Source organism: Candoia aspera, chromosome 1 (assembly GCF_035149785.1).
Source record: "Candoia aspera isolate rCanAsp1 chromosome 1, rCanAsp1.hap2, whole genome shotgun sequence".
In the NCBI taxonomy this organism is placed as follows: domain Eukaryota; kingdom Metazoa; phylum Chordata; class Lepidosauria; order Squamata; family Boidae; genus Candoia; species Candoia aspera.
In genome coordinates, this window is record NC_086153.1 from 14,254,594 (window position 1) to 14,281,600 (window position 27,007).

At 44.6% G+C, this 27,007-nt stretch overlaps 1 protein-coding gene across 1 annotated transcript; it reads right to left on the reverse strand.

The window, feature by feature from the left end:
* SPNS3 (SPNS lysolipid transporter 3, sphingosine-1-phosphate (putative)) lies at positions 1–22,683 on the reverse strand. Its single transcript, XM_063291105.1, has 12 exons — positions 22,273–22,683; positions 18,274–18,339; positions 13,102–13,238; positions 12,059–12,210; positions 11,389–11,455; positions 10,285–10,421; positions 6,844–6,996; positions 5,550–5,739; positions 4,863–4,928; positions 1,777–1,875; positions 393–582; positions 1–41 (listed from the first exon to the last, which is right to left on the reverse strand). Exons 1-12 carry the CDS (start codon positions 22,457–22,459, stop codon positions 1–3), a joined length of 1,485 nt encoding a protein of 494 aa, XP_063147175.1. The 5' UTR covers positions 22,460–22,683.
* Between the last annotated feature and the right edge of the window lie 4,324 nt (positions 22,684–27,007).

A 27,007-nucleotide genomic window follows, 5' to 3' on the forward strand; every position in this document is an offset into this window, starting at 1 on the left:
CTACATGAAACTGAAATTATGAAACTTCTCGGTGAGGTCATCTGTCAACACGGGGTTAAGTATCATCAGTATGATACTTCTACTGCCATTCAATATGATTCACTGCCCAGAGTTTTTTTGGATAGATGGGTGGCCATATGCCATATAATATATATGGATGGATGGATGGATGGATGGATGGATGGATGAATGGATGGATGGAGATAGATAGATAGATAGATAGATAGATAGATAGATAGATAGATAGATAGATAGATGTTGGTACAAAGTAGTCTATAAGTTATTTTTCCCATGGTATTCCTGGGGAGCCCCATCAAGTAAATTAATGCAACACCAGTGTGACATTCATAATACCATGTTCTCATTCTAAGAAGGAAAAGAAAAAGACTGACCTTGCACTGGTGGTGGTGGTGGTGGTGGTGCAGCTTTCTTTGAATCTTCTTCAATATGAAGAGCAGTCAAGAGGAAACAGCCTCCTCCAAGGACACCAACAAAAATGCAAACCACAAAGCTGTACTTCAGACTCTGGAAATTCCAGAGATGGAACGAATCTCCTTGGTGCACCTGGATTGTATTTGCGATCTGTAGATTGAAGTGATTGATGTCCTCATCAGATACAAGCTGAAAGCTGTCTCATTCCAAGTCAATTCACTGGAACATCTAACAGAGAAACAGGCAAACCCTCCATGCCCAGGAGTCCCAAGACAATATTTTGGAAAATGAGGACCATATTTGACAGAGGATAATGCAGAATGGGCAGAGTGGGTCATGAAAATAGACAGAAGCAGAATTGCGGGTTGGGGGCAGTCCTGGATTTAGGGAGGATTTTTTTAGCCATTCACCACTGTTTACACTCCCCAATTCTTCATATTTTGAAACTGAACTGTAATAGTTTCCTTATTTCTATTGACCTTGAAATGCTGAGAATCCCATAAACTATTCACTGTTCCTTTCAGCTGACCAACAGGACAACATAAAGAGCATCAGTCAATGGTCTTCCCTAAGCTACCATTCGTTCTAGACACACAACACTGGCCAAAAAATCCTCTCAGCACTATTGCACACAAAAATGAAATAATATAAATTGCTAGACATCCTCCCAGCCCCGTTTTCAACATGTGTTATTTGTACTTGTTACATGTTTACAAAAGTAAACAAGCATCTGAGTGCCTGTTATGAGATTAAATTCCCTGACTGCAAAGCTGCCATTCCTGTCATGGGTACGGATGGTGAGCAGGAGGAGGCCCCTATCCAGGGGGGAAAACACATGCGTAGTTTAGAGACTTTGAGCTGTCATTCAAAGAAACCCAGAACAGACCTGCCTTGAGTTTTGGGGTTTATCTGTCTGGGTTTTCCCATGCTTCTTCAGTTTGATAGGATTTTCTGTCTACAATAGCAGTTAAATAAAACACTAGACACCTTCTCGTCTCGGCATGGTCTTTGCTTAGCCAGGACAATTCCTCCTCAATTCCAAAGGCTGTGGCCAAGGGTGAAAGTGAATTTTACAATCAGATCCTATCCTCCCCAGCTGTAATGATGACTATGGAATGCAATGAGGTGAATGGCCTAAGAGCTCTAAAATCTTGAAACCAGGATTGCTACTTTTCCAGGGCAGAACCCAACTCCAGCTTATCACAAAGCTAATCCATCAATAGCAACGGCTTCTAAAACTCAAATAAAATGAGGTTAGATTGCAGTATTTCCAATTTGTTCCACATGTTTTCGTGTCACCCATCCAGCCCTGCCTCACTTAAGCCCCAAATTCTCATAACTTACAATTCCAATGAGGTAGGGACTGCCAGCATCACCCAGCAAATGGCTCATAAAAATTTGAAGAGACAGTGCTGTTGACTGACAGGAGGGTTTCACTACATACTGAAAAAGATAGAGAGACTGTGTCAACATTTGAGAGAAATGCATTGTAAGGAAAGAGCAAATATCAAAGGCAGACTTCTATGGCACTGATGCAGGCTGAGTTGCTGCATGTGTGTGCATGTTGATGCTTTACCTTTGTAAATGGCATTAAGTTTTTCAAAAAGGATATGTAAGTCATAAATAAAAGCAAAGGTCTATTTTGATTACACATAACCACCAGCATGAATAAGAGGTAATATTTATGCGCATATGTAACCAGATCAACAGATTTTGTGAATTCCCGCCCTTCAGAGAAATTAGTGGTTCAGTGTATTAAACCTTGGGAGGGTACTTTCTGAGGGAGGCATTCAGTTTTGCAATTGAAGCCCCACCTCTTTGTACATGGGTACACCCTGATCATGTGGTTATACCTGCTGTTTTGGCCTTTTTCTCCCCTCCCCAGTGGATACCCCTGAGCCTAAGCCCCGCTTAGCAAAACACGACAAGCTAAGATTATGGTTGAGTCCCTGCAATACAATGAACTACAAATCACCCAACCTGTCATGAGCACTGATGGTGAGCAGGAGGGGGCCCCTATCCAGGGGGGAAAACGCATACGCAGTAGAGAGAATTTGAGCTGTCATTCAAAGAGACACAGAACAGACCCGCCTTGACTTTTGGGGTTTATCTGTCTGGGTATTCCCACGCTTCTTCAGTTTGGTAGGATTTTCTGTCTACTGTAGCAGTAATAAAACACTAAAGACCTATTCCTCATCTCGGCATAGTTCCTCCTTGTCAGGACACAACCTCTAAGTAGCCCAAGGTAGCATTCATACCCAGGAAGCTGGGCTATTTCCAGGGTATGAATTCAACCACAATTCTGTTAAACACAGTTTAGTGTATTCTGTGATCACAGCCTCTCTGAAGACTCTTCTCCCACTCCCTTGTAAATATCACCTTCAATGTCTTTGGCTGGATTCAGAAGACATATTTAACCAATCATGGAAAGACCCAACATGCTATGCAAGCCTACAAACCTGGTCATTTCTGGGTCAGGATTGGGCCCAAATAACACAGGAGGACTAAGCGTTAATCATTGAGTAACTTGCCTTGAGTGTTTGGCCAAGTTGTACAAACTCAGAAGAGAGGATCAAAAGGCAGAAAAGAAGTGATAATGTCAGGCCTTTGAGGTAGTCCAGGCCAGGAAGCCAAAGTTATAAATGCTAATACTACTTTTATTATAAGATTATAGTAACAAAATCTTGCAAGTCTGAATGCACCTGTCCTCTCCCTGCCTTTAAGTTCAAGAGAACTAGGGAGGGTCAATTCTGAGATGCTTTCTCAAATTACATTCCTGCTTTGGACTCAGATTTCTCTTATCTGACTGTTGTCTTAGTTGTGGCTCTTCTTCTTGTTCCTCAAGGTTATTCTCACAGCCCATTACAGATAGCTACCATTAAGGGGGCCTGGATAACTCCCAGCATGGCCCACAATGACTGTATTAAAACAGCACACTTAACCAGATCACAAAGACACAAAATGCTGAAATATTAACTTTGGTTATCATTTTAGTTATGGTTAGGCTACTAGATTTGGGCTGCCAGACTCTGGACAACCAACAGAAGGTAGCAAAGTAGATGTTGTTCTTTGCTGCCATCTAGAAGTCATCTGATTTTTTGCAGTCCAGATACATTGGCTGTAATTTTTGTTGCTAGTTACGTTGTGCAAATCCAGACTCTTTGGTTAGTATAGGGATCAATGTACTGTGCAATCCCTCAAATGGGTTAATTCAGCAACCAGGTTAAATGTGTTGCATGAACACAACCAGTAATGGTTGAACCCAGTTGTTTCTGCAGCTTTTCAGCCTTCTTTATCCTGGCCTTTGTGCCTGACTACACTTCCTCCAGGCCACTTTGCAGAAAGCATCTTCTTGTATGGAATCGGATTCCTCTTTTCAGATGTTTTGGACTACATCTCCCATTATCCCCAGAGAGTTTGCTCAGCAACAGTTAGGGATGCAATAGCAGTACTGAACTGCTTTTTATTTTCTTTCTGGGGTTGCGACCAGAACCAGTATTGTCCTTGCCCCCTTTCCCCCATGTCTTGTCTACATCTGGCAAAGAATCTGTCTTATCTCAGGTTGAAATTTCACCATCTTTGGCACTTGCCTTGAGCCTAATTAGTGCCAACTTTGGGAGGGGATAGAAAAATAATTTCACCAAGTGTTTAAGGAGGAACAACAGGTTGTGAAGGATTTTGAAACACCAGTTGGATTAGAGGCAGCTGTGGCAGGAATAGAGGAGCCATGAGCAATGAGTGCATTATACCACTACAGATTTATTAATATAGTTTTATAGCTCTCCTTGAGAGCCAGTTTGGTGTATGGTTAAGGCATCAGGCTAGAAACCAGGAGACTGTGAGTTCTAGTCCTGCTTTAGGCATGAAGCCATCTGGGTGACCTTGGGCCAGTCACTTTCTCTCAGCCCTAGGAAGGAGGCAATGGCAAACCACTTCTGAAAAACCTTCCCAAGAAAACTGCAGGGAGTTATCCAGGTATTCCAAGAATGGGACATGATTGAACTGATTAAAAAAAAAGTTCTCCTATATTTTAAATTTAACATTAAGGGACATCGAACGGTTACTCATATGTAAACATATGTAAACACAAAGAGCTTTTGTGTGTCTGGCACACACCAGGTCAGTAGGTTCTTTCTGTTACAATATGTAACAGCATTTCAACAGCTGGCTTAGTTTCATGATGCAAACCAGTGCATGCTTCCCTAGGATTAAAGCCCTGGGAGACGCATCAAGGTTTGCTTTTGAGCGAACTTATATAAAAGTGCATGTTAGGCCATTCTATGCTACTTCACATTGCCCCCACTCCCTGGATAGTTGTTGACTTGGAGCCTGAAGGGAGGTGAAAACAAAAAGCATGGAAAACTACGAATAGACATATTGGATTATCAACAAAATCGATATGACAGTAATGACAGCTGAACTGAACTCACCAAGAGGATGTCAGCCACAACGGCCCAGTTTAAAGATAAAAAAAACTCTGCGAGGGCAATAAAAATCTGAAATATTAAGGAAGATAAAGAGAGACTGAGAATGCCATGAGTTGATTGGAAGTTCAACTGGATGTGTGCCCACATTCCTACATACATACCAAGCACATACACACGCACACTGCCAGCACTTTTACTGCTGTCTTTTAGGTACCAGACAATTGGATTGTTATTTTTTACTTTCTGCCCTTTGCCCATCCCTCCTAGAAGTACAAATTGATATTACTGACAAATAACTGATTCCATATTTATCCATTCCCAGCTGCCATAGCCTCTGGCCAGACTTCTAGCTGAATGTATATTGTATGCTGAAATCATAACATTTCATTTGTTTCTAGCAATCTTCCTGTCCTTTCCCTCACAACCTTGAGGGCTCGCACCATTAAATCCTACATGGTTCAAGGTGCCCATCAAAGTGGTAGATTCTCTGCAATCAGTGGTTGAACTTTAAAGCAGTTTCTCAACTAGCTGACACACTCCAGAAATGTGGGACTGTTGATTCCATAATTCCCAGGCTCTTCCTGAAGAAGGGGGTTAACATGAGGGGGTGTATATGGGGGTTCAACTGGGGCTTCTTCAAAGTAAAAAAGAAAGTCATCCATTAGATATAAGGATTTTTTGGTCACTTACATATGCAGCTACGATGCTCTTCTGAGCCAACATAATAGACAAATACATGCATGGAGCTGAAGTGAGCAAGCCCAGAGCACAGATAAGAGGGTCAGCCATGGCATTAATCTTCTTGTATCTTCGGCCGGCTTCTGCTCCAGCAACGACCCCCAAAATGCCAGTTGCTATGGTTATCCCTCCAAATATCTCACTAATGACCAAGCAAAAGTACAACATTTGATCAACCAGCATTCCTTAACTGGTGCCCTTTGGGCATTTTAGGGTATGCTGGGAGCTGAAATCCAAACTATACAGAGGCATATCATATTTGGGAAGGCTGACATAAAACAAGGAACACTAGGTTTTATGGATTTTTTTCAGGATTTTGTAGCTGCCCCCCCCTTTTTTTCTTTCTTTTCTTTGAAAAAAAATCATGGTGGTTCAATCAGGGCTATGGCCTCCTTGCATCCCCTTCTGCCCCCATGCTAGACAAGTGTTGCAGAGGTAATATCTATCAATGGGTATGTGCATACTAAAATATGCACAGTTCCATTTTACTCCTGCTGCACAAGTTTCTTTATGTAAGCTTCTGACTTACTGTGACATTTGAACTTGAAGCAACAGCCATATTAGTTAATCTTAAATCCACTGCCCTAATCAACAACAAATTTAACAAGCTCTAATCTGGTAACCATTTTAGGTCTGAACAACATGGCAAACTTGTAATTTCATTTGAAGACTGAATTTGATGGGGATAAAGTGTCATCCTATATGTATTTGCTAACCAAGGTTTCTGGATGATCTTGTCCTGCAAACCCAGCCTGTGATATTAACAGAGGAAAATCTCGGCAGCCAGAACTATTTGGAGCTCTCCAAGGTCCTGTTTCTTGCCTTGTCTTGTATTCTCATCCTTGGACTTTGCCACAGTGCCTGACTTCCTTGCCATGCTTGGGATTTTTCCTATAAGTCCCAAATAGCCAGAAGGGCAATTAGAGGAATCCAACAAATCTCTCCAGCCTTTTTCATCAAGCATTTCTTACAATCTCCATTTGCTTTTCAAGATTTTTCAAGAGAGCCAGTTCGGTGCAGTGGCTAAGGGCTGGGCTGGAAACTGGGAGACTGTGAGTTCTAGTCCTCCCTTAGGCATGACAATCAGCTGGGTGACTTTGGGCCAGTCCCCCTCTTTCAACACAATTCACCTCACAAGATGTTGTTGTGGGGAAATAGGAGGAGGGAATATTAGGTATGTATGGCCAAAAATAAAGGCAGGATAAAAATCAGATAAATAAGCAAATAAGACAGGAGCTTGCCTTACCTGTTGTAAGTTTTACACGGTTCTTTGCTGCATGGAGGTATAATATTCAAAACAACCTCAGCTCTGTAAAGGAACACAGGAATCCAGAAACCAAGAGCGCCAGTGATAAAAGCCATGCAAGTTACACCCAGCGAGGATCCTACGAAACTCCAACTGGGAGGCAGAGAAGGGATGACATGGATGACGAAGGCGTGGATAAAGAAAAGGTGCCAAGTTTGTTTATTTTTTTATGGCCACCCATCTCACAAAAAGTGATTTTGGGCAGCATACAACAATTAAATAAAACAATAAATATATAAAAACAATTATTATTAAAAATATAAAGAATCATTATTAAAAATACAGGTTCTGTGGTTAAGATGCATGATTCAAGAGGATTAAGACGAAAGGATGTTCTGAAGCTCCCTCAGGTGGCTACTGCCATATGACCTCCTGTTGAAAGAGCTACACAGGTAGCCAATTTGCTTCTACTCCAGGTTTAAGCTATTGCTATGAAGGCCATCAAGAACTTGGGACAGGATGCCTGAGAGATGTTCACATGTTACATGGAACCACACATTTACTACTCTACTTTGTTGAAAAAGCTGTAATTGGCTGAGTACTGAATACTAAATGAGGAAGAGGAAGCCCTTTTTGGCCTCAGTGGAATGATTATTTTTCAAAAGTATTTTGGCCTCTAAGGCATGCAGGAAGACATGTTTGTTGATATAGTGACATCACTGGGGGTTGAGGCTGAATATTTTCAGCCCCTTGGTTTGGTTTTGCTTGGGGAAGGGTAGATTATAGAATGGAAATGGGTATATTTTGCCTTGCAGAGGCTTAATATTCCATTTCCCTCTTATTTTGGCAATGTTTTATGAAAATCATATTGACAAAAATTGGCCATTTGCCAATCAGTCTTGCTGATGCAATCTTGGGGTATTGCAAATTGGGAGCCAGGAGCTCCAGACAGCACAGTGACTACACCATAAAAAGTGGTTTGCAAACCATAAGTACAGATCATGCTACGTAACTCATGTTATGACCTATCAGATCAGTTGCAGTCTTCTTTCACATAGATATAGCTAATTGCTGGGTCCATTAAGGCACTTCTGGTTGTGTGGACATTCCTTAAGGAACAACTAGGAAGAGGGACCTTTTTGTCACAAGGCCCACTCTGCAAACACCCTTCTCCTAAAATTACAATTTGGGTGCAAGTTGAAAGGGTTTTTTTTAAATTCACCTTGACATCAGACATTTCCTGATGGTGCGGTTCCATTAAATTAATATCATTTTGTTTAATTCAGTAAATAAAGGCATTTAAAACAAAATAAAATGTGAACGTCTCTTGTTTTTGAAGAGCTGGCCAGTCCCACATCAGCTGAATGATCAAGAATGATCAGAGAGAGGGGGTCGCAAGCTCCTGAAGAGAAGCCTGAAAACAGGCAGGCCATTTACCTGGTCAGGGTCTTCCCACAACAGTGAAATATATTTCTATTTAAATTACAGGTAGTCCTCACTTAATGACCATTTGTTTAGCAACAGTTCAGACTTATGACAGTGCTAAAACCCCAACTTTCAACTGGTCCTCACACTTACAACCATCACAGCGTCCCTGTGATCACATGATTGCAATTCAGGCACTTGGCAACTGGTTCACATTTATGACCATTGCAGCAGCCCGCAAACACAAGATCTCCATTTTTTACCTTCCCAGCTGGCTTCCAGCAAGCAAAATCACTGGGGACCCACATGATTCACTTAAGGACCACCACAAAATGGTCATAAAATAGGTCAGATTCACTTAATGACCATGTCACTTAGCGACTAAAATTCCAGTTCTAATTGTGGTGGTTAAGTGAGGACTACCAGTATAGGATCTGCATTTGCAAATATGCCTCTGCATGTATAAATCAACACATGCAATTTTTATCCCAATGTGTCTACCCATTTTTTGAGGGGGGGGTGAAGAGACAACGATACAGTTTTTTTAAACAAGTAAATAGCCATTCTAGAATATGGCTGTGTTTACAACACATTCAGTTGAATCACTTAAAGCACAAGGGCTGTTTTTACCCTGTATGTTAAGCTTGATTAGATTTAACCTTGCTTGGCTTCTATATGGTGATGTGTGCTGTGTGAACTCAGCCCGTTAGCATAGGCATCGGTGGGAAAGGCACAGGGGGACAATTGATGACATGTGTCATGACACCATGATGTGACTTACATATTTGTGTAACACATTGTGACATAACTACTAAGTTGTGGCCTTTGCATAATGACATCCTGTCATTTTGAAGTCCCTGAAGCTTGATGTGGATGTTGCTGCATTAGATTATCATCTGATATATACTGCAGAGTCAGAAAAATGAGTTAATTCAGTCATCATGTGAAGCATGTTCACTAGAACAAAGCCAGAATGGATTCTAGAGCATTTTGAGTACACCCTTTTTGTCTAGTAGTTAAGGCAATGGGCTAAAAACCAGGGGACTGAGAGTTCTAGTCCCGCCTTAGGCATGAAGGACGGCTGGGTGACCTTGGGCCAGTCCCTCTCTCTCAGCCCAAGAGCCAATCAGGCATGGTATGAGAGTTCTAGTCCCGCCTTAGGCACGAAAGCTGGCTGGGTGACCTTGGGCTAGTCGCTCTCTCTCAGCCCAAGAGCCAATCAGGCATGGTATGAGAGTTCTAGTCCTGCCTTAGGCATGAAAGCTGGCTGGGTGACCTTGGGCCAGTCCCTCTCTCTCAGCCCAAGAGCCAATCAGGCGTGGTATGAGAGTTCTAGTCCCACCTTAGGCATGAAAGCCGGCTGGGTGACCTTGGGCCAGTCCCTCTCTCTCAGCCCAACTCACCTGACATGGTTGTTGTGGGGAAAATAGGAGGAGGAAGGAGTATTAGGTATGTTCACCGCCTTGAGTTATTTATAAAAAGAATAAAGGTGGGATAGAAAATAAATAAATAAATGGTAACGATTTTAGAACTTAAATTCTTCTGAAACAGCAGAGCAAATAGACTTAAAGCACTATTAAATAATGCGTCCAATAAGGCTACCTTCCCCGAGTATTGTTTTTCAGAATCAGTTATTGGCCATGCTGGTTTATAACCCTGAGCTGGAGTCTTAACAAATTGGGAAGACCCCAGATGAGAAAAGGGTGCCTGAGGATTTATGTGCAGGATAAGGCATGATTACAAGGAAAACGAAAGGATTTGTACAAGCCAACATCCCCCTCTAGTGTCTGCGAAAATTAACTGGCCCTACTATTAAAGAGACACAGATTTGTGGTAGGCAGTTTACAGCCTTCGGTGATTAGCAGATACGTGTTCGCATATATGCACGTTCTGCTACATAGGAAGAAACAAAACTGTAAACAATGGGGCCACAAGGTACTGAGAAATGAAGCAAACAATAGCATAAGGACTAGGAACTTGAAAAGCTGCAGTGCAAGTGCAGAAGAGACGCCTTACTTTTTGCAAAGAGATGAAATGTCTTTGAACCAGGCTGAGTTTCGGGTGTGCTTGCCAGCTGCGAGTGTCTTTTTTGTTGACTCAGGGACTAAAATAATTAGGAGAATCAAGCCTGTAATTCCCATAAAAGGAGTAACCTACAGAGACAGGAGCAACGGTGATGTCAACAAGGACCATTACCAGAAGCTTTGATGAAAGGGTGTCTAGCTCTGCTAAGGGCTACCGTGAGACAATCGCTTTATGTGCCAAGTTAAACAGAACTGGGGCTGAGCCCCACTTAGGTCCCCCTGACCTGTTCTCCAGAGACATTCTCCACTCCAGTCATCATTCAAAGAGGATCCTCAGATGCCCTGTATCATGAAGTGCTGCTGGTGAAGCCTGCCTACAACTTGCTGCCATGGCCACTCCTCAATGTGTTTTTCTGGGGACCCTTTGGAGCAGTGTTTTTCAACCTTGGCAACTTTAAGATGTGTGGACTTCAACTCCCAGATGTGGCTGGGGAATTCTGGGAGTTGAAGTCCACACATCTTAAAGTTGCCAAGGTTGAAAAACACTGCATTAGAGTGATAATGAGAGTGTGACTAGCTGGCTGGAGGGTGGAGCCACCATCAGGGGACAGGCACATGAGAAGGAAGGGCAGGAAAATGGCTAGTCTTTTCCCCCCTGTTCTGATAAACTATCATCAAAGAAGAACATTCTGATTTCTCATTTTCACTTTCCCTCTTCTAAATTATCACTTGATTGTTATAGTTTATATAAGTAGTTGTACTGCATATATATATTGTTGTACACCACCCAGAGTCGCCTTGTGTGAGATGGGTGGCCATATGTGAGCAATACACACACTCACAGTGTGTGTGTGTGTGTGTGTGTGGATGGATGGATGGATGGATGGATATCACACACACACACACACACACACTCCAACACTGCAGAAGCATGTCAGCATCTTCGTGTATACGATTTCTTTTTAAATTTTTTCTTAAGGCCAGCCGGAAGAGAAGGTAGAAGTTACGCTACTAAGAAATTGGCAGAACCCCACCATTTTAATTCAGCTAGGAAAGGGGATTCTCTTAAAGATAGATCTGACCAGCCAAGACTCACCCTGAAGCCCCAGCCCCAGTAACCACTTGCACGCGTCACTCCGGATGACAGGATATAGCCGAGCCCACTGCAAGAGAGGAAAATTCCAAGTTGAAAGGGGCCCTTAATGCCACAGAGTCCAACCTCCTGTTCTGTGCAGGTATCCTCCTTCCTATCATTTAAATCTATTATTCCACATGCTACATCCTGGAGGGAGAAAGAACTGGTTTTGACTGCTGCTACCTCTTGAGAGAGAGACTGCGTACCACTTAGGTTGGCAAGTCAACCCCAGGAGATCCCTCCATCATGGGAATGCTCAAAGTTCAGTGGTGGAGGGCAGGCCTCTGGTTCAATGCCTGATAATAGCGTATCCTATTTCAGCATCGTCCCCCCCCCCCCGTTAATTTTAAACCCATGCACCTATTCCTTACAACTCAACCCCCCACCCCCACCCAAAGAATCCTATATAAGAAACTAGAGAGGTTGTAGACCATGGAGCACCAGGTTTAAAGATCAGTGATTAAACTTACTGGGTGACCTTGGACTAGGTTGCAGCGGGATAAAATCAAAGTGTGAGTATTAAGGATGATCCTTGAGCTCCTACATGAGAGCCAGGACATAAAAGTGACTAATAAAGATATATCTACTAATCATAGGCTCAGCCTCTGAGCATGGTAATCTGCAGATCTACCTTCCAACCGGTATGAAGATGTAGAAGACTGACAACATCCACGTCCGATGGTCCTTCTCAAACAAGTCAGCAATGATGGTGGGTGCTATAGTGGAGAAACTGGAGGTACCAGCACCCACCAGTCCCCGTGAAATAAAAAATAGCCAGGGCATCTAGAGGAGAAGAAGATAGGTGAGAATTTGGAAAGGGCACACCCACCAATATTGTTTACATTTTAATTACGCTCCTTTTCTTATGGATGCACACTGATCCATATCTATTTTCTATGCATTCTTTCATTGTCCCTTCAGTCATGCTTCTATATTAAACTCTGGTTAACGGGGGACGGGGGGGGGGAGATTTCACAAAAATCCACATAAGTTTTGCATCTATTAGACTAGCTTCTTCCAGTCTGTTGCCCTCCAAATATTTTGGCACTGCAGGCTAATTTTTCCCACTGCATGGGAGAGGTTAAGTAGTAAAATGTGGTTTTCAACCCTTTCTCCCTCAAAAAACTGCCCATTTCCATGATTTAATTAATGGATTTGTGTGGAAATAAGAGAAAATGGATTTATGGATAAATACATGCAAAAGTGACAGGGCCAAGAAACAAGAAGGACCGGAAAGGACTGGACAGCTTTCCTGTTGCTCGAACGCTTCTTCTGAGCAAACCACTGTGTAGTCCAAATCCCGTTTTAATTAGTTATTAATTAAATTATTAGGGAGCATTATATATGCCATCTTGACTTCTGCAGGAAAGACAGAATAGAAGTTTAACAAATGCTTAGCACCATCATCGTCAAGCCTCACAAGATTTTGCAAATCTTAGGTGAGCACATTGAAATCTTGTATGAGATACTGTGTCCTTGCGTGAGAACTTAGGCTATCTGGTACAGAGCTTGGCAATGTGATAAGATTTCAGGTGAGTTTTCAGCCATTATACTGCTGACCCTGATATATGCACTCTATAATCTCTAAATATTTTAACATATTGGCACTAGGACAAAGATTTGACCCAGAATGGAGCAGAGAGAAATAATACCAAAACAAATAATCTTTCTTACCGAGTCAGGGATGAATGAGCTACAGAGGGTAATAGTTGACCAGAAAAATATTCCAATGCTGAGGATGATTTTCTGGTTGTATCGGTCCCCAAGGTATCCAAAAACAGGAGCCGAGAACAAGAAACAGAGAATGAAAACTGCCATGAAAAGAAAGGAGAGTAATGATGGATGAAGACAGGTGGGTGATCTCACCTGGCTTTCACAAGAACTGCCATTTTAGTGTATTTATCACCTCACACTAGAACTATTGCAATCTGTTCCACCTGGAATTATCCTGGAAGATGAATCTGATGCTGCAGTTGAAGAATGCACCTGTCCAATTGTTAAATTGGACAGCCAAGTGGAATCCCATAACATCAACACTTAGGGTACTCCACTGACAACTGTGAGCTACTAGGTCCTCTTCAAGCTCTTATTAAAATGCAAATCCCTAAATGGCTTAGAGCCTAGGTACACAGAAGAACATTTCTTATAGTAAAACCTAACCTGTAATAAACTGGCTCACTCATGGTCCTACCTGCATAACTGGCATGTGGAATGGTGAGAAGAATAGGACCTTTTCATTCATCCATCTATCCATCCATCCATCCATCCATTCATTCAGTTTTTAGTGATGACACCTTAGATATAGAACTCCCTTCTGGGAAACACTGTTGGCTTCTGGAGAAGTACTACTGGTTACTAAGCTGCACTTTTATCATATATATATTTCTTTCAGAATGATTGTTTATTTTAGATTGATTGATTGATTTCTGTGCTTCCTCAGGAGGATGAGCAGTATACAAATAAAAATAAAAACTTTCTATCTCGTCTCTCTTCCAAAACACTCAAGGCAGCATAACTGTTTGTTGGTCTCCCATTTTTCCTTATAACAACCCTGTGAAATAAGCTAGGTTGATGTAGTGAATATAGTGTTAAATGACTTGTTCTCTCACATTCTTGGGTTTTTATGCTTTTATCTAGGGTAGCTTTAGGTCTACAGGGTGTCTGTTTCTTAGTCTGGTCTACCTGATAAGGCTGACTGTTGGAGGACTGAGAGAGAGATGGAGACAAATCCAAGATGGAGACAAATCTCTGTGAGATTTGACACTGGATCTCACCAATAGGTATGCCAACCTGGAATGTAAGATCTATGAGCCAGGGCAAATTGGATGTGGTTATTGGTGAGATGTCAAGATTAAAGATAGACATTCTGGGCGTCAGTGAACTGAAACGGACTGGAATGGGCCACTTCACATCAAATGACCACCAGATCTACTACTGTGGACAAGAGGACCACAGAAGAAATGGAGTAGCCTTCATAATTAATAGTAAAGTGGCTAAAGCAGTGCTCGGATACAATCCAAAAAACGACAGAATGATCTCAATTCGAATTCAGGGCAAGCCATCTAACATCACAGTGATCCAAATATACGCCCCAACCACAGATGCTGAAGAAGCTGAAGTAGAGCAGTTCTATGAGGATCTGCAGCACCTACTGGACAACACGCCTAAAAGAGATGTTATTTTCATCACGGGAGACTGGAATGCTAAGGTGGGCAGTCAAATAACACCTGGAATTACAGGTAAGCATGGCCTGGGTGAACAAAACGAAGCAGGACATAGGCTGATACAATTTTGCCAAGACAACTCACTCTGCATAACAAACACTCTCTTCCAGCAACCTAAGAGACGGCTTTATACATGGACTTCACCAGATGGACAACACCGAAATCAGATGGACTACATCCTTTGCAGCCAAAGGTGGCGGACATCTATACAGTCGGTAAAAACAAGACCTGGAGCTGACTGTAGTTCAGATCACGAACTTCTTATTGCACAATTTAGGAACAGACTAAAGAGATTAGGGAAGACCCACAGATCAGCTAGATAGGAGCTCATTAATATTCCTAAGGAATATGCAGTGGAGGTGAAGAATCGATTTAAGGGACTGGACTTAGTAGATAGGGTCCCAGAAGAACTATGGACAGAAGTCCGCAACATTGTTCAAGAGGCGGCAGCAAAATACATCCCAAAGAAAGAGAAAACCAAGAAGGCAAAATGGCTGTCTGCTGAGACACTAGAAGTAGCCCAAGAAAGAAGGAAAGCAGAAGGCAACAGTGATATGCCCAATTAAATGCAAAATTCCAGAGGTTAGCCAGAAGAGATAAGGAATTATTTTTAAACAAGCAATGCGTGGAAGTGGAAGAAGACAATAGAATAGGAAGGACAAGAGACCTCTTCCAGAAAATTAGAAACATCGGAGGTAAATTCCAGGCAAAAATGGGCATGATCAAAAACAAAGATGGCAAGGACCTAACAGAAGAAGAAGAGATCAAGAAAAGGTGGCAAGAATATACAGAACACCTGTATAGGAAGGATAACAATATTGGGGATAGCTTTGACGGTGTGGTCAGTGAGCTAGAGCCAGGCATCCTGAAGAGTGAGGTTGAATGGGCCTTAAGAAGCATTGCTAATAACAAGGCAGCAGGAGACAATGGCATCCCAGCTGAACTGTTCAAAATCTTGCAAGATGATGCTGCCAAGGTAATGCATGCTATATGCCAGCAAATTTGGAAAACACAAGAATGGCCATCAGATTGGAAAAAATCAACTTATATCCCCATACCAAAAAAGGGAAACACTAAAGAATGTTCAAACTATCGAACAGTGGCACTCATTTCACATGCCAGTAAGGTAATGCTCAAGGTCCTGCAAGGTAGACTTCAGCAATTCATCGAGTGAGAATTGCCAGATGCACAAGCTGGGTTTAGAAAAGGCAGAAGAACTAGGGACCAAATTGCCAATATCCGCTGGATAATGGAAAAAGCCAGGGAGTTTCAGAAAAACATCTCTTTCTGTTTTATTGACTATTCTAAAGCCTTTGACTGTGTGGACCATAACAAATTGTGGCAAGTTCTTAGCGGTATGGGGATACCAAGTCATCTTGTCTGCCTCCTGAAGAATCTGTATAACGACCAAGTAGCAACAGTAAGAACAGACCACGGAACAACAGACTGGTTTAAGATTGGGAAAGGAGTACGGCAGGGCTGTATACTCTCACCTTACCTATTCAACTGGTACGCAGAACACATCATGCGACATGCTGGGCTTGAGGAATCCAAGGCTGGAGTTAAAATCGCTGGAAGAAACATTAACAATCTCAGATATGCAGATGATACCACTTTGATGGCTGAAAGTGAAGAGGAACTGAGGAGCCTTATGATGAAGGTGAAAGAAGAAAGTGCAAAAGCTGGCTTGCAGCTAAACCTCAAAAAAACCAAGATGATGGCAACCAGCTTGATTGATAACTGGCAAATAGAGGGAGAAAATGTAGAAGCAGTGAAAGACTTTGTATTTCTAGGTGCGAAGATTACTGCAGATGCTGACTGCAGTCAGGAAATCAGAAGACGCTTAATCCTTGGGAGAAGAGCAATGACCAATCTGGATAAAATAGTTAAGAGCAGAAACATCACACTGACAACAAAGGTCCACATAGTTAAAGCAATGGTGTTCCCCGTAGTAACATATGGCTGCGAGAGCTGGACCATAAGGAAGGCTGAGCGAAGGAAGATCGATGCTTTTGAACTGTGGTGTTGGAGGAAAATTCTGAGAGTGCCTTGGACTGCAAGGAGATCAAACCAGTCCATCCTCCAGGAAATCAAGCCAGACTGCTCACTTGAGGGAATGATATTAAAGGCAAAACTGAAATACTTTGGCCACATAATGAGAAGACAGGACACCCTGGAGAAGATGCTGATGCTAGGGAGAGTGGAGGGCAAAAGGAAGAGGGGCCGACCAAGGGCAAGATGGATGATTGATATTCTAGAGGTGACGGACTCGTCCCTGGGGGAGCTGGGGGTGTTGGCGACCGACAGGAAGCTCTGGCGTGGGCTGGTTCATGAAGCCACGAAGAGTCAGAAGCGACCAAATGAATAAACAACACATTGAGCACCCCCAATCATGGCTAGGCTGTCATTTTGAAAACAAATATTGACCTAGTTCTCACAGAAGTTGCTAAACTGCATCTAATATTTTTGATCTCTGGCATGACTAAAAGCTCTTCTATCCAAAAACAATTACAATGAAAATTACTACTACTACTAGTAGTTTTCCTAAACACAGAAATCCAGTATGCCAAGAGAGTTCTAATCCAAGCCTCATTCCTGGCAGATTGCATTACTTTGTGCATATTCATTCACTTTTTTTTATGTGAGAAAGACTGAAAGCAAAGGACAAATGAAGAATAAGGTCATAAAGTAGCACAGTTCATAATCACAAAGGCCTTAAGTTTAGGAAAGTTGCCCACCACAACTTCTCAGGAGAAGCACAGGATATGAAATTAGGTGCCAAATTCAGTTTCCTGTGCAACTTCAACCTTTAGGGGATTTTTTCCCCCCACAAAAGCAGGGTGGGTGGGAAGTTGCATCATCTGTTTTAAATATACATAGAAAGCTTCCTTATATGAGTCATGCTACAGAACCAGTATAGATCTTTTACCTAGCTTTGAATTAGAGGTTGCCCTGGGCTCTAAGCGCAGGGATGATGTAGCACATATTTCTTAGGTGTCATTAAGGTGCAACTCCCAACATCCCTTACATTGGCCATATTGTCTAGGATGTATGGATATTTATTGAACACCATTTAGAAGGCTGTATGTGCCCATCCCTGCCTCACTGGAGCCAACTAGATTTGTTTATGGTGTTTAATAACCTCACACAGTATTACTCTGGATGATTTTTCTAGTTTCCTGACTTTGTGACAGGAAGAATCTGGGAACTAGATTTTAGGTGGTGATGTTGGCAGACCACTGCTCCTTGGCTTGGATAATGACCTATAGGCTTCTTCAGGGTACCACCCTGACCGCCTGCTATTTACTATTGACACTACCTTCTCCAAGCCATTATCTTACAGATGCATTGAGAATTCAGCTCCCAGAATTCCCATCCAGCAGCACGGCCATGAATTCTGGGCTTGTCATCCCAATACATCTGGAAGACCTGCCAGCAAAATCTGCTGTAATTTCTTTGTTACATTGGCTTCCATTGTCCTGCTGCTTAAATTTCCATGTTTGTTTTTCTCATTATTTTGCAAATTAAAAACATAGTAAGTAATTTACTTTCAGAATGTATGCACAGACTAAACCAAGAAATCAAGAGAGGTTATCAATCCTGAGAGGGAAAATTATTTTACCAGTGTGTAACAGGCCCGAAGTGTGGTCTTGAAGATTGAAATATTTCTGTATGTCCAGAAGCACTCCTGAAAGAAAATGACATGGAATAGATTAATTCCTGATATTGTTGTCCTATCATGACTCCAGGATTTTCACAGCAAACAGTAAGCACCTGATTCTTATCCCAGACTCTGGCCTAGGGTGACTGGAGCCCCTTTGCTATGTGTGTGTGTTACATGCTTCTGTGTTGTTGGGCAGATTCACCATCTTGTTTACTGTTTTTTATTTACATTATACATTTTTTATTTTGTTCTTATACTGTGAGCTACCCAGAGTCAGTCTGGAGTTGGGTGGTGCCTAACTCAAATAATAAATAAATAAATGACCTAGCCCTGTATTTTATCCTCAAAATAATCAATTTTAAGTTAGTAACTCCCTTAAACAGAACTGAATTAACTCATTTTCTAAGTTCATAAAACCCACTGTGCTATAAGCTAACCAAACAGGTTCACACAGTATGTCACGCCAGAAAAAAAGCTAACTAAGGTTAAATCTAACTAAACTTAGCATGTTGTGTAAATGCAGCCTCTAGGGCAGCGTTAAGTCTTTTTAGCCAGTTAAAACTCTCTTAATGTTCTTTTAAGCCCTAGAGCAATGTTTCTCAACCTTGGCAACTTTAAGATATGTGGACTTCTCCCTTTATTTATTTATTATTTAAATTTATATCACCACCCACTTCCCCCAACAGAGGGCTTCTCCATGCTGGCTGGGGAATTCTGGGAGTTGAAGTCCACATATCTTAAAGCTGTCAAGGTTGAGAAACACTGCTCTAGAGGCTGCATTTACACAACATGCTAAGTTTAGTTAGATTTAACCTTAGTTAGCTTTTTTTCTGGCGTGACATACTGTGTGAACCTGTTTGGTTAGCTTATAGCACAGTGGGTTTTATGAACTTAGAAAATGAGTTAATTCAGTGATTAAGTTAAGTGTATTTTATGAACACAACTTATGAACCAAGTAAAGCTGACCTTACAGTAGACCTCCCAGTAAACATTGATTGAGTCAAGATTTTGAACCCAGGTCTCCCAGATGTCTACATTTGATACTGGTACTACAACATTTTCTGAGAAGGTAGTATCCAGATGATATATACTTCAGTTCTGATCCTCTTATGGCAGAATAGGCAATGGTGAGGAATATGTGATATGGTTTAAACAGTTGGAGGCCACCATATGGGGAAAAGCTGTTTGGTAAAGGCCAGTGACTGTTTATTAAGATTTGAGATACCTATTCTCAAAAAAGGAGAACACTTGTGACTTGAGAAAATCCCTGGCCCAATTCACCACTTTGTAAATTGGTAAATTTACGGTAAATTTACAAAGCTGTTACTTTGGTCTAGTTGGCAGTTCAGGTTAAGCAAACTTGCTTAAAGATAGCTTGAAAAAGTTGGGTCTTGAAGCTCCCTTTCCTTTTACTTGCATATATGCAGCTCTTGTTAACTTTTTCTTAATTTCCCAATAACCCAATAAAATGAATGGCCTGCTATCTCCTGAAATTGAGATGAGATAGAACATACTGTAATTTGAGAACATAATTCTGGCTAGAAATCAGGAGACATTGAGTTCTAATCCCGCCTTAGGCATGAAAGCCATCTGGGTGACCTTGGGCCAATCCCTCTCTCTCAGCCCAACTCACCTCACAGGGTTGTTGTTGTTGTTGTGGGGAAAATAGGAGGAGGAAGGAGTATTTGGTGTGTTTTCTGCGTTGAGTTATTTATAAAAATAAAAAGGCGAGATAGAAAATAAAATAAATAAATAATGAAAGTAGCAAAACAGACACAGGACCCAAATTGTAATACATCATTTCCAGGAACAATAGAGCAATTGAAATATATAAATTATATTAAACATACAATTTGTATTTTATTAAATATAATATTAGCTTAAGCCTGTTTCTCCTCATCCAGGCCCTTACAGGGAGAAAGAACCTTTTGGTCAGCCTGGGGTCAGGATATATAACTAAGTATCATCACTGTACTGATGACACCAGAGCCCATGCTTTCAGTCTACCTCATCCAGATGTTAAATAGCAGGGGTTTAGAGCTAAATATCTTCCCCACTACCAATAATGACTGGTACCAACCCTGGAGAAAGGAGGAGGAGAACTACCACAAAACTGTGTCCCCTACTTGTAAGCTCAGACTGAGGAGGGCAAGGATGAAGGCACCACCCCCATCCTAGTCCCCCAGAGATTATCCATAAGTGCAATCAGTACAGTCTCTGTGCTGTGCCATTCTAAGGAGGGACCTGGCAGCATTTTTTCCATGCCTGATGTTGCACAGCAGACAGCAAAAACACCCTAGTCTAGGTAAAATAGGGATGGGTACTCTATGTTCAGCAGATTGTAGGAAACCCAACCCCAGTTTTAACATGTTGTATGAACCAGACGACTTGTTGAGGCCAAGCAACTGTGGTTTCCTAACATGGGTGCTGTGTGTTGCATGAACTCACACAGTGGTGCAGATAGAGTTGGGTGGACATTTGGGATCCCACAGTTTAGCAGGCCCCCAAATATCCAACCAGCAAGCAGCAGGCTGCAGCTGCAATGCCAATGCATAGTCTGAAATGCTCTACCAGAGTCCTGGGACCGATGCCACTTGACGCAGCATCCTTTTCTTTGTATTCTTTAAAAGCAAGAGAGATGCTTGTTTTATTTTCCTGGAAACACATATTACATTTCACACAACAAAATGGCCCTTGCTTCCAAAGAAGCATCCATGCAACCAATGAGTCCCAAATTCTAAACTTGCCTTCCTCTAGCACTGGAAATGACCTGTTTCCCCAAAGACAGGATTAGCTCTCAGAAATGTGAAGAAGGGTAGTTTTCATTTGGCAAATAAGAGAAATTTTCTGAGAATGCAAGCAGTTCCACAAGGAGACGAATGACTATGGAGGTGATGGGCTTTCCCAAACCTTTAAACCATACATTGAGCTGGACTAGATGATCAAACACATCTCTCCAGCACTTACTCTATCATCTCCATTTACTGAATGGAACACTTTGTGCATTTGGCTTCAGCCCATGAAGGCTGGTGTGAGAATAGCTCACAACGATTGTTCTTATCTTCGTCGTATTGCAACAAGATAATAACGTAGATAGTGCTATGCTTCAAACCTTACACCTTTTTTCTACTAGTTCTTATTCAATTTGATGAAAGAGAATTGGCTTCCAATTTCCCTTTCAAGAGAGGAGAGTATTTTAATGAAATCAATCAATCAATCAATCAATCAATCACATTGATATGGCTGCCCATCTCACAAAAAGTGACTCGGGGCAGCGTACAACAATCAAATAAAACAACAAATACATGCAAATACAAATACATTAAAAACAGACATTATAAAAATATAAAAAGTTGTTATTAAAAATGAAACTTTTATCAGAAGTTTAAAATATGCTAACCACACGGACAGAGGAAAAGTATCAACCTCAGTGGAGCCATCTAAGAATGTCTCCATTTCCCTGGGACTCCTAGACCTGATGATATAACCAGGTCTTGAGGGATTTCTGGAACGATTCTGGAATTCTCAGGATGGTGGAATTCTTGCATTTAGTTATGAAGTGACCAAGAGAGGTGCGTGAATGGTCCACTTTTCACTGTACAATAATTGTCCTCTCCAGTGATCTTTAGCCTCTCTGGCTTCCTGTACTTCCAGTTAATCCCAAGGCAGCATCTCAAGAAAGAACTGCTCCCAAAGGGGCATTTCAGATTGGGAAGAATGAGTAGACAGAGAGGCCGCAGACAGATGGAATAATCTGTTACAGCAAAAACAGCACCAGCTCAAAAACATCACTGAGAAATTCTCAAGCATCTGGAGAGTAAGATAGAAAAACAGAAGCCTTTTCTATACAGATTTTTTTTTTGTCAAGCTGCAAGTCAGGTTTCAGCCCATCGTTAAACCCAGCTCACTTTCTGGGTGCTCTTGCCACAAAGTAATTGTAAATGGGATCATGCCTACCTGCTACGATAAACCAGTCCATGTAATTCACGAGGTTCAGAAAGCAAAGTGTAGCGATGGCAATGTAAGCCCTTCTGGTGGGTGGCTGTGATGAGCCCTGAGGTTGCTCAGTTGGTTCCATGGTTCCGTAAGCCTTGACAGATGCAGGGGATTGAGGTGGCAGGTCTGGGACCACTCCTTCAGTCATCTTCCTGGTCAATTCTGCCAATTAATTGCACAAAGTCACACCTTGGTGTGGCACTTGTCTGCTTGCTCTACGAAGAGCTTCAGCTCTGCTCCTGGCTCAGACAGGAGGAAATTAGTTCTGCTCAGTCATTTCCTGCATAAAGCTGTCTGTACACCAGCCACAAAACTTCCAAGCTGCCCCTCCATCCAACATGGTTGCACACCAGTTGAGAAAAGCAGCCTGTTTCTCTCAAAAGGCTGAGAGGGCAAAACATCTGTGAGCAACAGAGAGAGGCAAGGCTAAGTTAAGATCATAAACCTGTGGAAGCAAGCAGAAGAGCCCATCTTTAGATGCTGACCATCTCCAGATATGGGTGAAAAAAGGGCCACATTTAGAGAGGAACTCGTCATTAGAGTAAACTGATCTTCAGCTTGAGACTCCAGATGGAAGCTGTGTCCTCACAGCCCACTGAACCACAAACCAGTTGCACATATATTAGCTTAGTGTCTTGTGCAGACCCAACCCATGTGGTTAGCTGATGATTCATTGTGTTGTGAGAACTTTGAAAATTCAGTTAAGTGAATGGACCATGGATCAATTAGCCATGGCAAAGTGGAGTATTATGTGAACTCAGCCACAATCATGCAATGGTGCTCCCAGAAAATGAAAAACGCTAGGTGAGTTGCTGCAACCCTCATCCAGTGGGACAATAGGTAAGGTCAATTCAAAGTATAAGAGAACTAGGTGTCATGAGTGCCGTTGAGCTAAAGTAATCAGCGCAATGGCACTCATGACAATGACAAGGAAATAGGTGAAGGGGTACAAGTTAAGTAGCCATCAACCCACAACGACTAACGGCTAACAAACAATAGATAAACGGATCACGGAGCCACCCAAGCCATCAGCAGCAATACCACGGGGATCGCCCAGCTGAAAGCAATCAGCAGAAGAATGAAAACCTGAGGATGGGCGATCCTGGAAACCCTCAACCAATGGCAGGGCAACGCATGGGACAAAGGGGGGTGACGTCACCGAGAGCGAGGGGGCGCTGACCGGCGCGGGGTATTTAAACCCCGCACCGGCGCGCTCCTGTCACTCTCAGCTTTTTTCTAACAACGTTGTACCTATCCTGAAATAAACCAGAGCCTGCTTTGCAACCCAGTGTCTGAACGTTATTCAGAGGTAGGCAGCGCATGACATAAAGCTGAGAGTCATAAACTCAGCCTCGCCGAGCCCCACCGGACGACAACGAGCCGCGGGAGGAGTAGACGGCGAGAAGACCAGCAAGATGAGGCCGGAACGGCGCGGGCAAGGAGGGCGAGCCGCGCGGCAAGAGACAGAGGAGGACCGACCGAGGCCAGAGGCACCGCGGACTCCCGGAGCCATGGACGCCCACCCCACCCGACCCGAGCCTCAGCTCCAACCCCAAGGGGAGATGGCGACGGAGGCAACCCGACCGCGGGAGGGAGCAGCACGACTTCCGAAACCAGCGGAGGACCCCGCGCCCCACATCGCACCCCAGCAACGGGTGTGGAGCGACAGCCCCACGGTGCTCGACACGGAGGAGGACGACGGAGACACCCATCAGACGGAGGAGGAAGCGGACCCGCGGCGGAGGGACGATGAACCCCCCCCCCCCGAGGACGCGCCAACGGAACCGGCCCCAGCGGCGGTGCGGGCTGTGGACGAGGAGGCACGAGCTGAACTCGCGGCCATGCGGGCTCAGCTGACGGAACTCCGGACCATGCTCCAGGCGCTTATGCCCCCCGCGCCACCCAATGACGTCCCCGCACAAGCCTACACCCCGAGCGAAGCACCGAACCCACACGAGCCAGCGGAGAGCCAGCAGACGGCACAGGCGGCCGACACCACATCCCGGGAAGCGAGAGGCGGGGCCGCGCAAAACGCCCGGGCCCCAAAGGACTTCCCCATCTTCTTCGATGGGACCCCCTCAAAACTCTCGTTTTTCGTCACCAACGCTAGGGAGTTCATGGGGAGGCACGGACACTCCTATGACTCCGAGGCCGACAAGATCGGCGCCGTGGCGATCAAACTCCAAGACAGGGCGGCGGACTGGTACGTCCAACTGTACGAGTCCAGCTCCCCCGCCCTCGCCACCTTCCCTGCTTTCATCAACGAGATGAAAAACTATTTCGAAGACCCCCTAGCTAAAGTACGGGCGAAAAGCGCACTCCAGAGACTTAAACAGGGCGCACGCACGGTCCCTGACTACGCCCTGGAGTTCAAAGCCCTCGCGGGAAAGGTCTGCGACTGGTCTGAGACCACCCTGCTGGAAATCTTCAAAAAGGGGCTCAACCGCGACGTTCTCCAATGGGCCCTCTACCGCGACGACCCAGAAACGTTACACGGGTGGATCCACCTCGCGGGGAAAGCCGAACACGCGCACCGCACCTTCCTTATGACAACCACGGAAGACACAAACTACGTCGGGAAAAAGGTACCCGCACCACACGGGGGGATGGCCGGCCCCATATACCCAAAAAAGAAGTTCAACCGGGAGCCCTGCGGGAGGTGTGGCAAATTAGGGCACAAGACGGCGGACTGCTTCGCCAACCGACCGCCGACCAGCGCGCCCAAGCCCGCCCCGAAAATTAGCCCCAAACCACCCAACCCGGGGCCGCCCCCTCACCGCCGAATGACCGTGGCCACAGCGACACCGGAAGAGGGCTGGGACGCTTACTGGGGAGAAGAGGACAATACCGACCCCGACCAGCCGGCGGGAAATGCTCCCCGCTTGCCCTGAAACGCGTGGCGAGGCAGGCGGCGGGACAGCAACGCGAACCACCTCAACGAAACGACAAAAGCTCCGTAATATTGGCAGCAATTCAACTCTCTGCCGGCAACGGAGCCACCACGGCCGCGGCACTAGTGGACTCGGGGTGCTCAAAAAACCTTATCCACCCCGACCTAGTCGCCAAACTCGAACTCCGCTGCTTCCCCCTCCCCACGCCGCTGGCATTCCACCAGCTGGACGGCTCCACAGCGGGGGGGAAACCAGCCACGCTACAAACCGAGCCGGTCACCCTGCAAATGGGCACTCACACCGAGCGCACATCGTTCGTAGTCACGCCCATCGGACGGCCCATTGCAGTCCTGGGGATGCCATGGCTCGCGAAAAACAACCCGCGGATCAACTGGGCGACCCGCACCTTCACATTCGGCGACGGCGAGTATCGAGCACCAGTACCAGCTGGCAAAAGCAACCCCACGGTAGGACGAGCGGAGGCGACCACACAAGACAACGCCGCTACCACTGCAGACCTACCGGAACAATACGCCGACTTCTCCGAGGTCTTCGGAGAAGCAGAGGCAGACCAACTACCCCCCCACCGCAAGACGGATTGCCGAATCGACCTACTGCCCGACGTCCCCCTACCTAGACCAAAGATCTATTCGATGACCCCGAAGGAGATGGCAACCCTCCGGGAGTTCATCGATAAAAACCTAGACAGGGGATTTATAGAGCCAGCATGCTCTCCGGTCGGAGCCCCCGTCCTATTCCGGGAGAAGAAAGACGGGACCCTACGGCTCTGTACCGACTACCGGGGCCTAAACGCGGCTTCCCTGTCCAACAAATACCCCTTACCCCTGGTGAAGGACATGCTCGCCCACCTGTCCACGGGCAAAGTCTTTTCCAAATTGGACCTGCGCGAGGCGTACTATCGCATCCGAATCAGGGAGGGGGACGAATGGAAGACGGCGTTCAACTGCCCCCTAGGCGCTTTCCAGTACAAGGTACTGCCCTTCGGACTCGCGGGGGCCCCTGGGGTGTTCATGCAGCTCATCAATGAGGTACTGCATGAACATCTGTTTAAAGGGGTCCTGGTCTACATCGACGACGTCCTTATTTACACAAAAACATACGAGGAACACGTAACCTTAGTCAGGCAAGTCCTCGACAAGCTCAGAAGGGCGCAGCTCTATGCAAAGCCCGCAAAGTGCGAGTTTCACAAAGACCGCCTAGACTATTTGGGGTATCGAATCTCCGGGGACGGCATCGAAATGGACCCCGCAAAAGTCGAAGCGGTACTAAACTGGGAGCGGCCCCGCAACAGACGGCAACTACAGAGCTTCCTGGGATTCGCGAATTTCTACAGGTCCTTCGCCCGGGGGTTCGCTGAGATAGCCCTCCCCTTAACGGACCTCCTCAAAACCAAAGGGGTGGGGGACACCAGACGCGCCAAGAACCCAGGCACAGTGCTGAATTGGACTCCCGCGTGCCAGACCGCATTCGACAAGCTGAAAGCGCTGTTCACGACGGAGCCAATCCTCGCGCACCCGGACCCAGAACGGCCGTTCGTGGTCCAAGCCGACGCCTCAGACTTCTCCCTGGGAGCCATCCTCCTACAAAAAGACTCCACGGGGCTCCTGAAACCATGCGCCTACCTGTCAAGGAAGTTCTCCGAGACAGAGAGGCGATGGCACGTCTGGGAGAAAGAAGCCTTTGCGGTGAAATCGGCACTAGAAACATGGCGTCACCTACTCGAGGGAGCCACCCAACCATTCGAGGTCTGGACGGACCACCGGAACCTCGAGGCCCTACGAACG

What these genes read in the sequence shown, in the direction of transcription:
- SPNS3 (XM_063291105.1), bottom strand. Translation starts at nt 22,459, where the DNA reads ATGACTGAAGGAGTGGTCCCAGACCTGCCACCTCAATCCCCTGCATCT. An exon ending in TTCGGGCCTGTTACACACTG is followed by an intron (nt 13,239 to 18,273) that starts GTAAAATAATTT and finishes TTTTCATGGCAG; the next exon opens with TTTTCATTCTCTGTTTCTTG. An exon ending in TTGTGGCTGACATCCTCTTG is followed by an intron (nt 1,876 to 4,862) that starts GTGAGTTCAGTT and finishes TATCTTTTTCAG; the next exon opens with TATGTAGTGAAACCCTCCTG.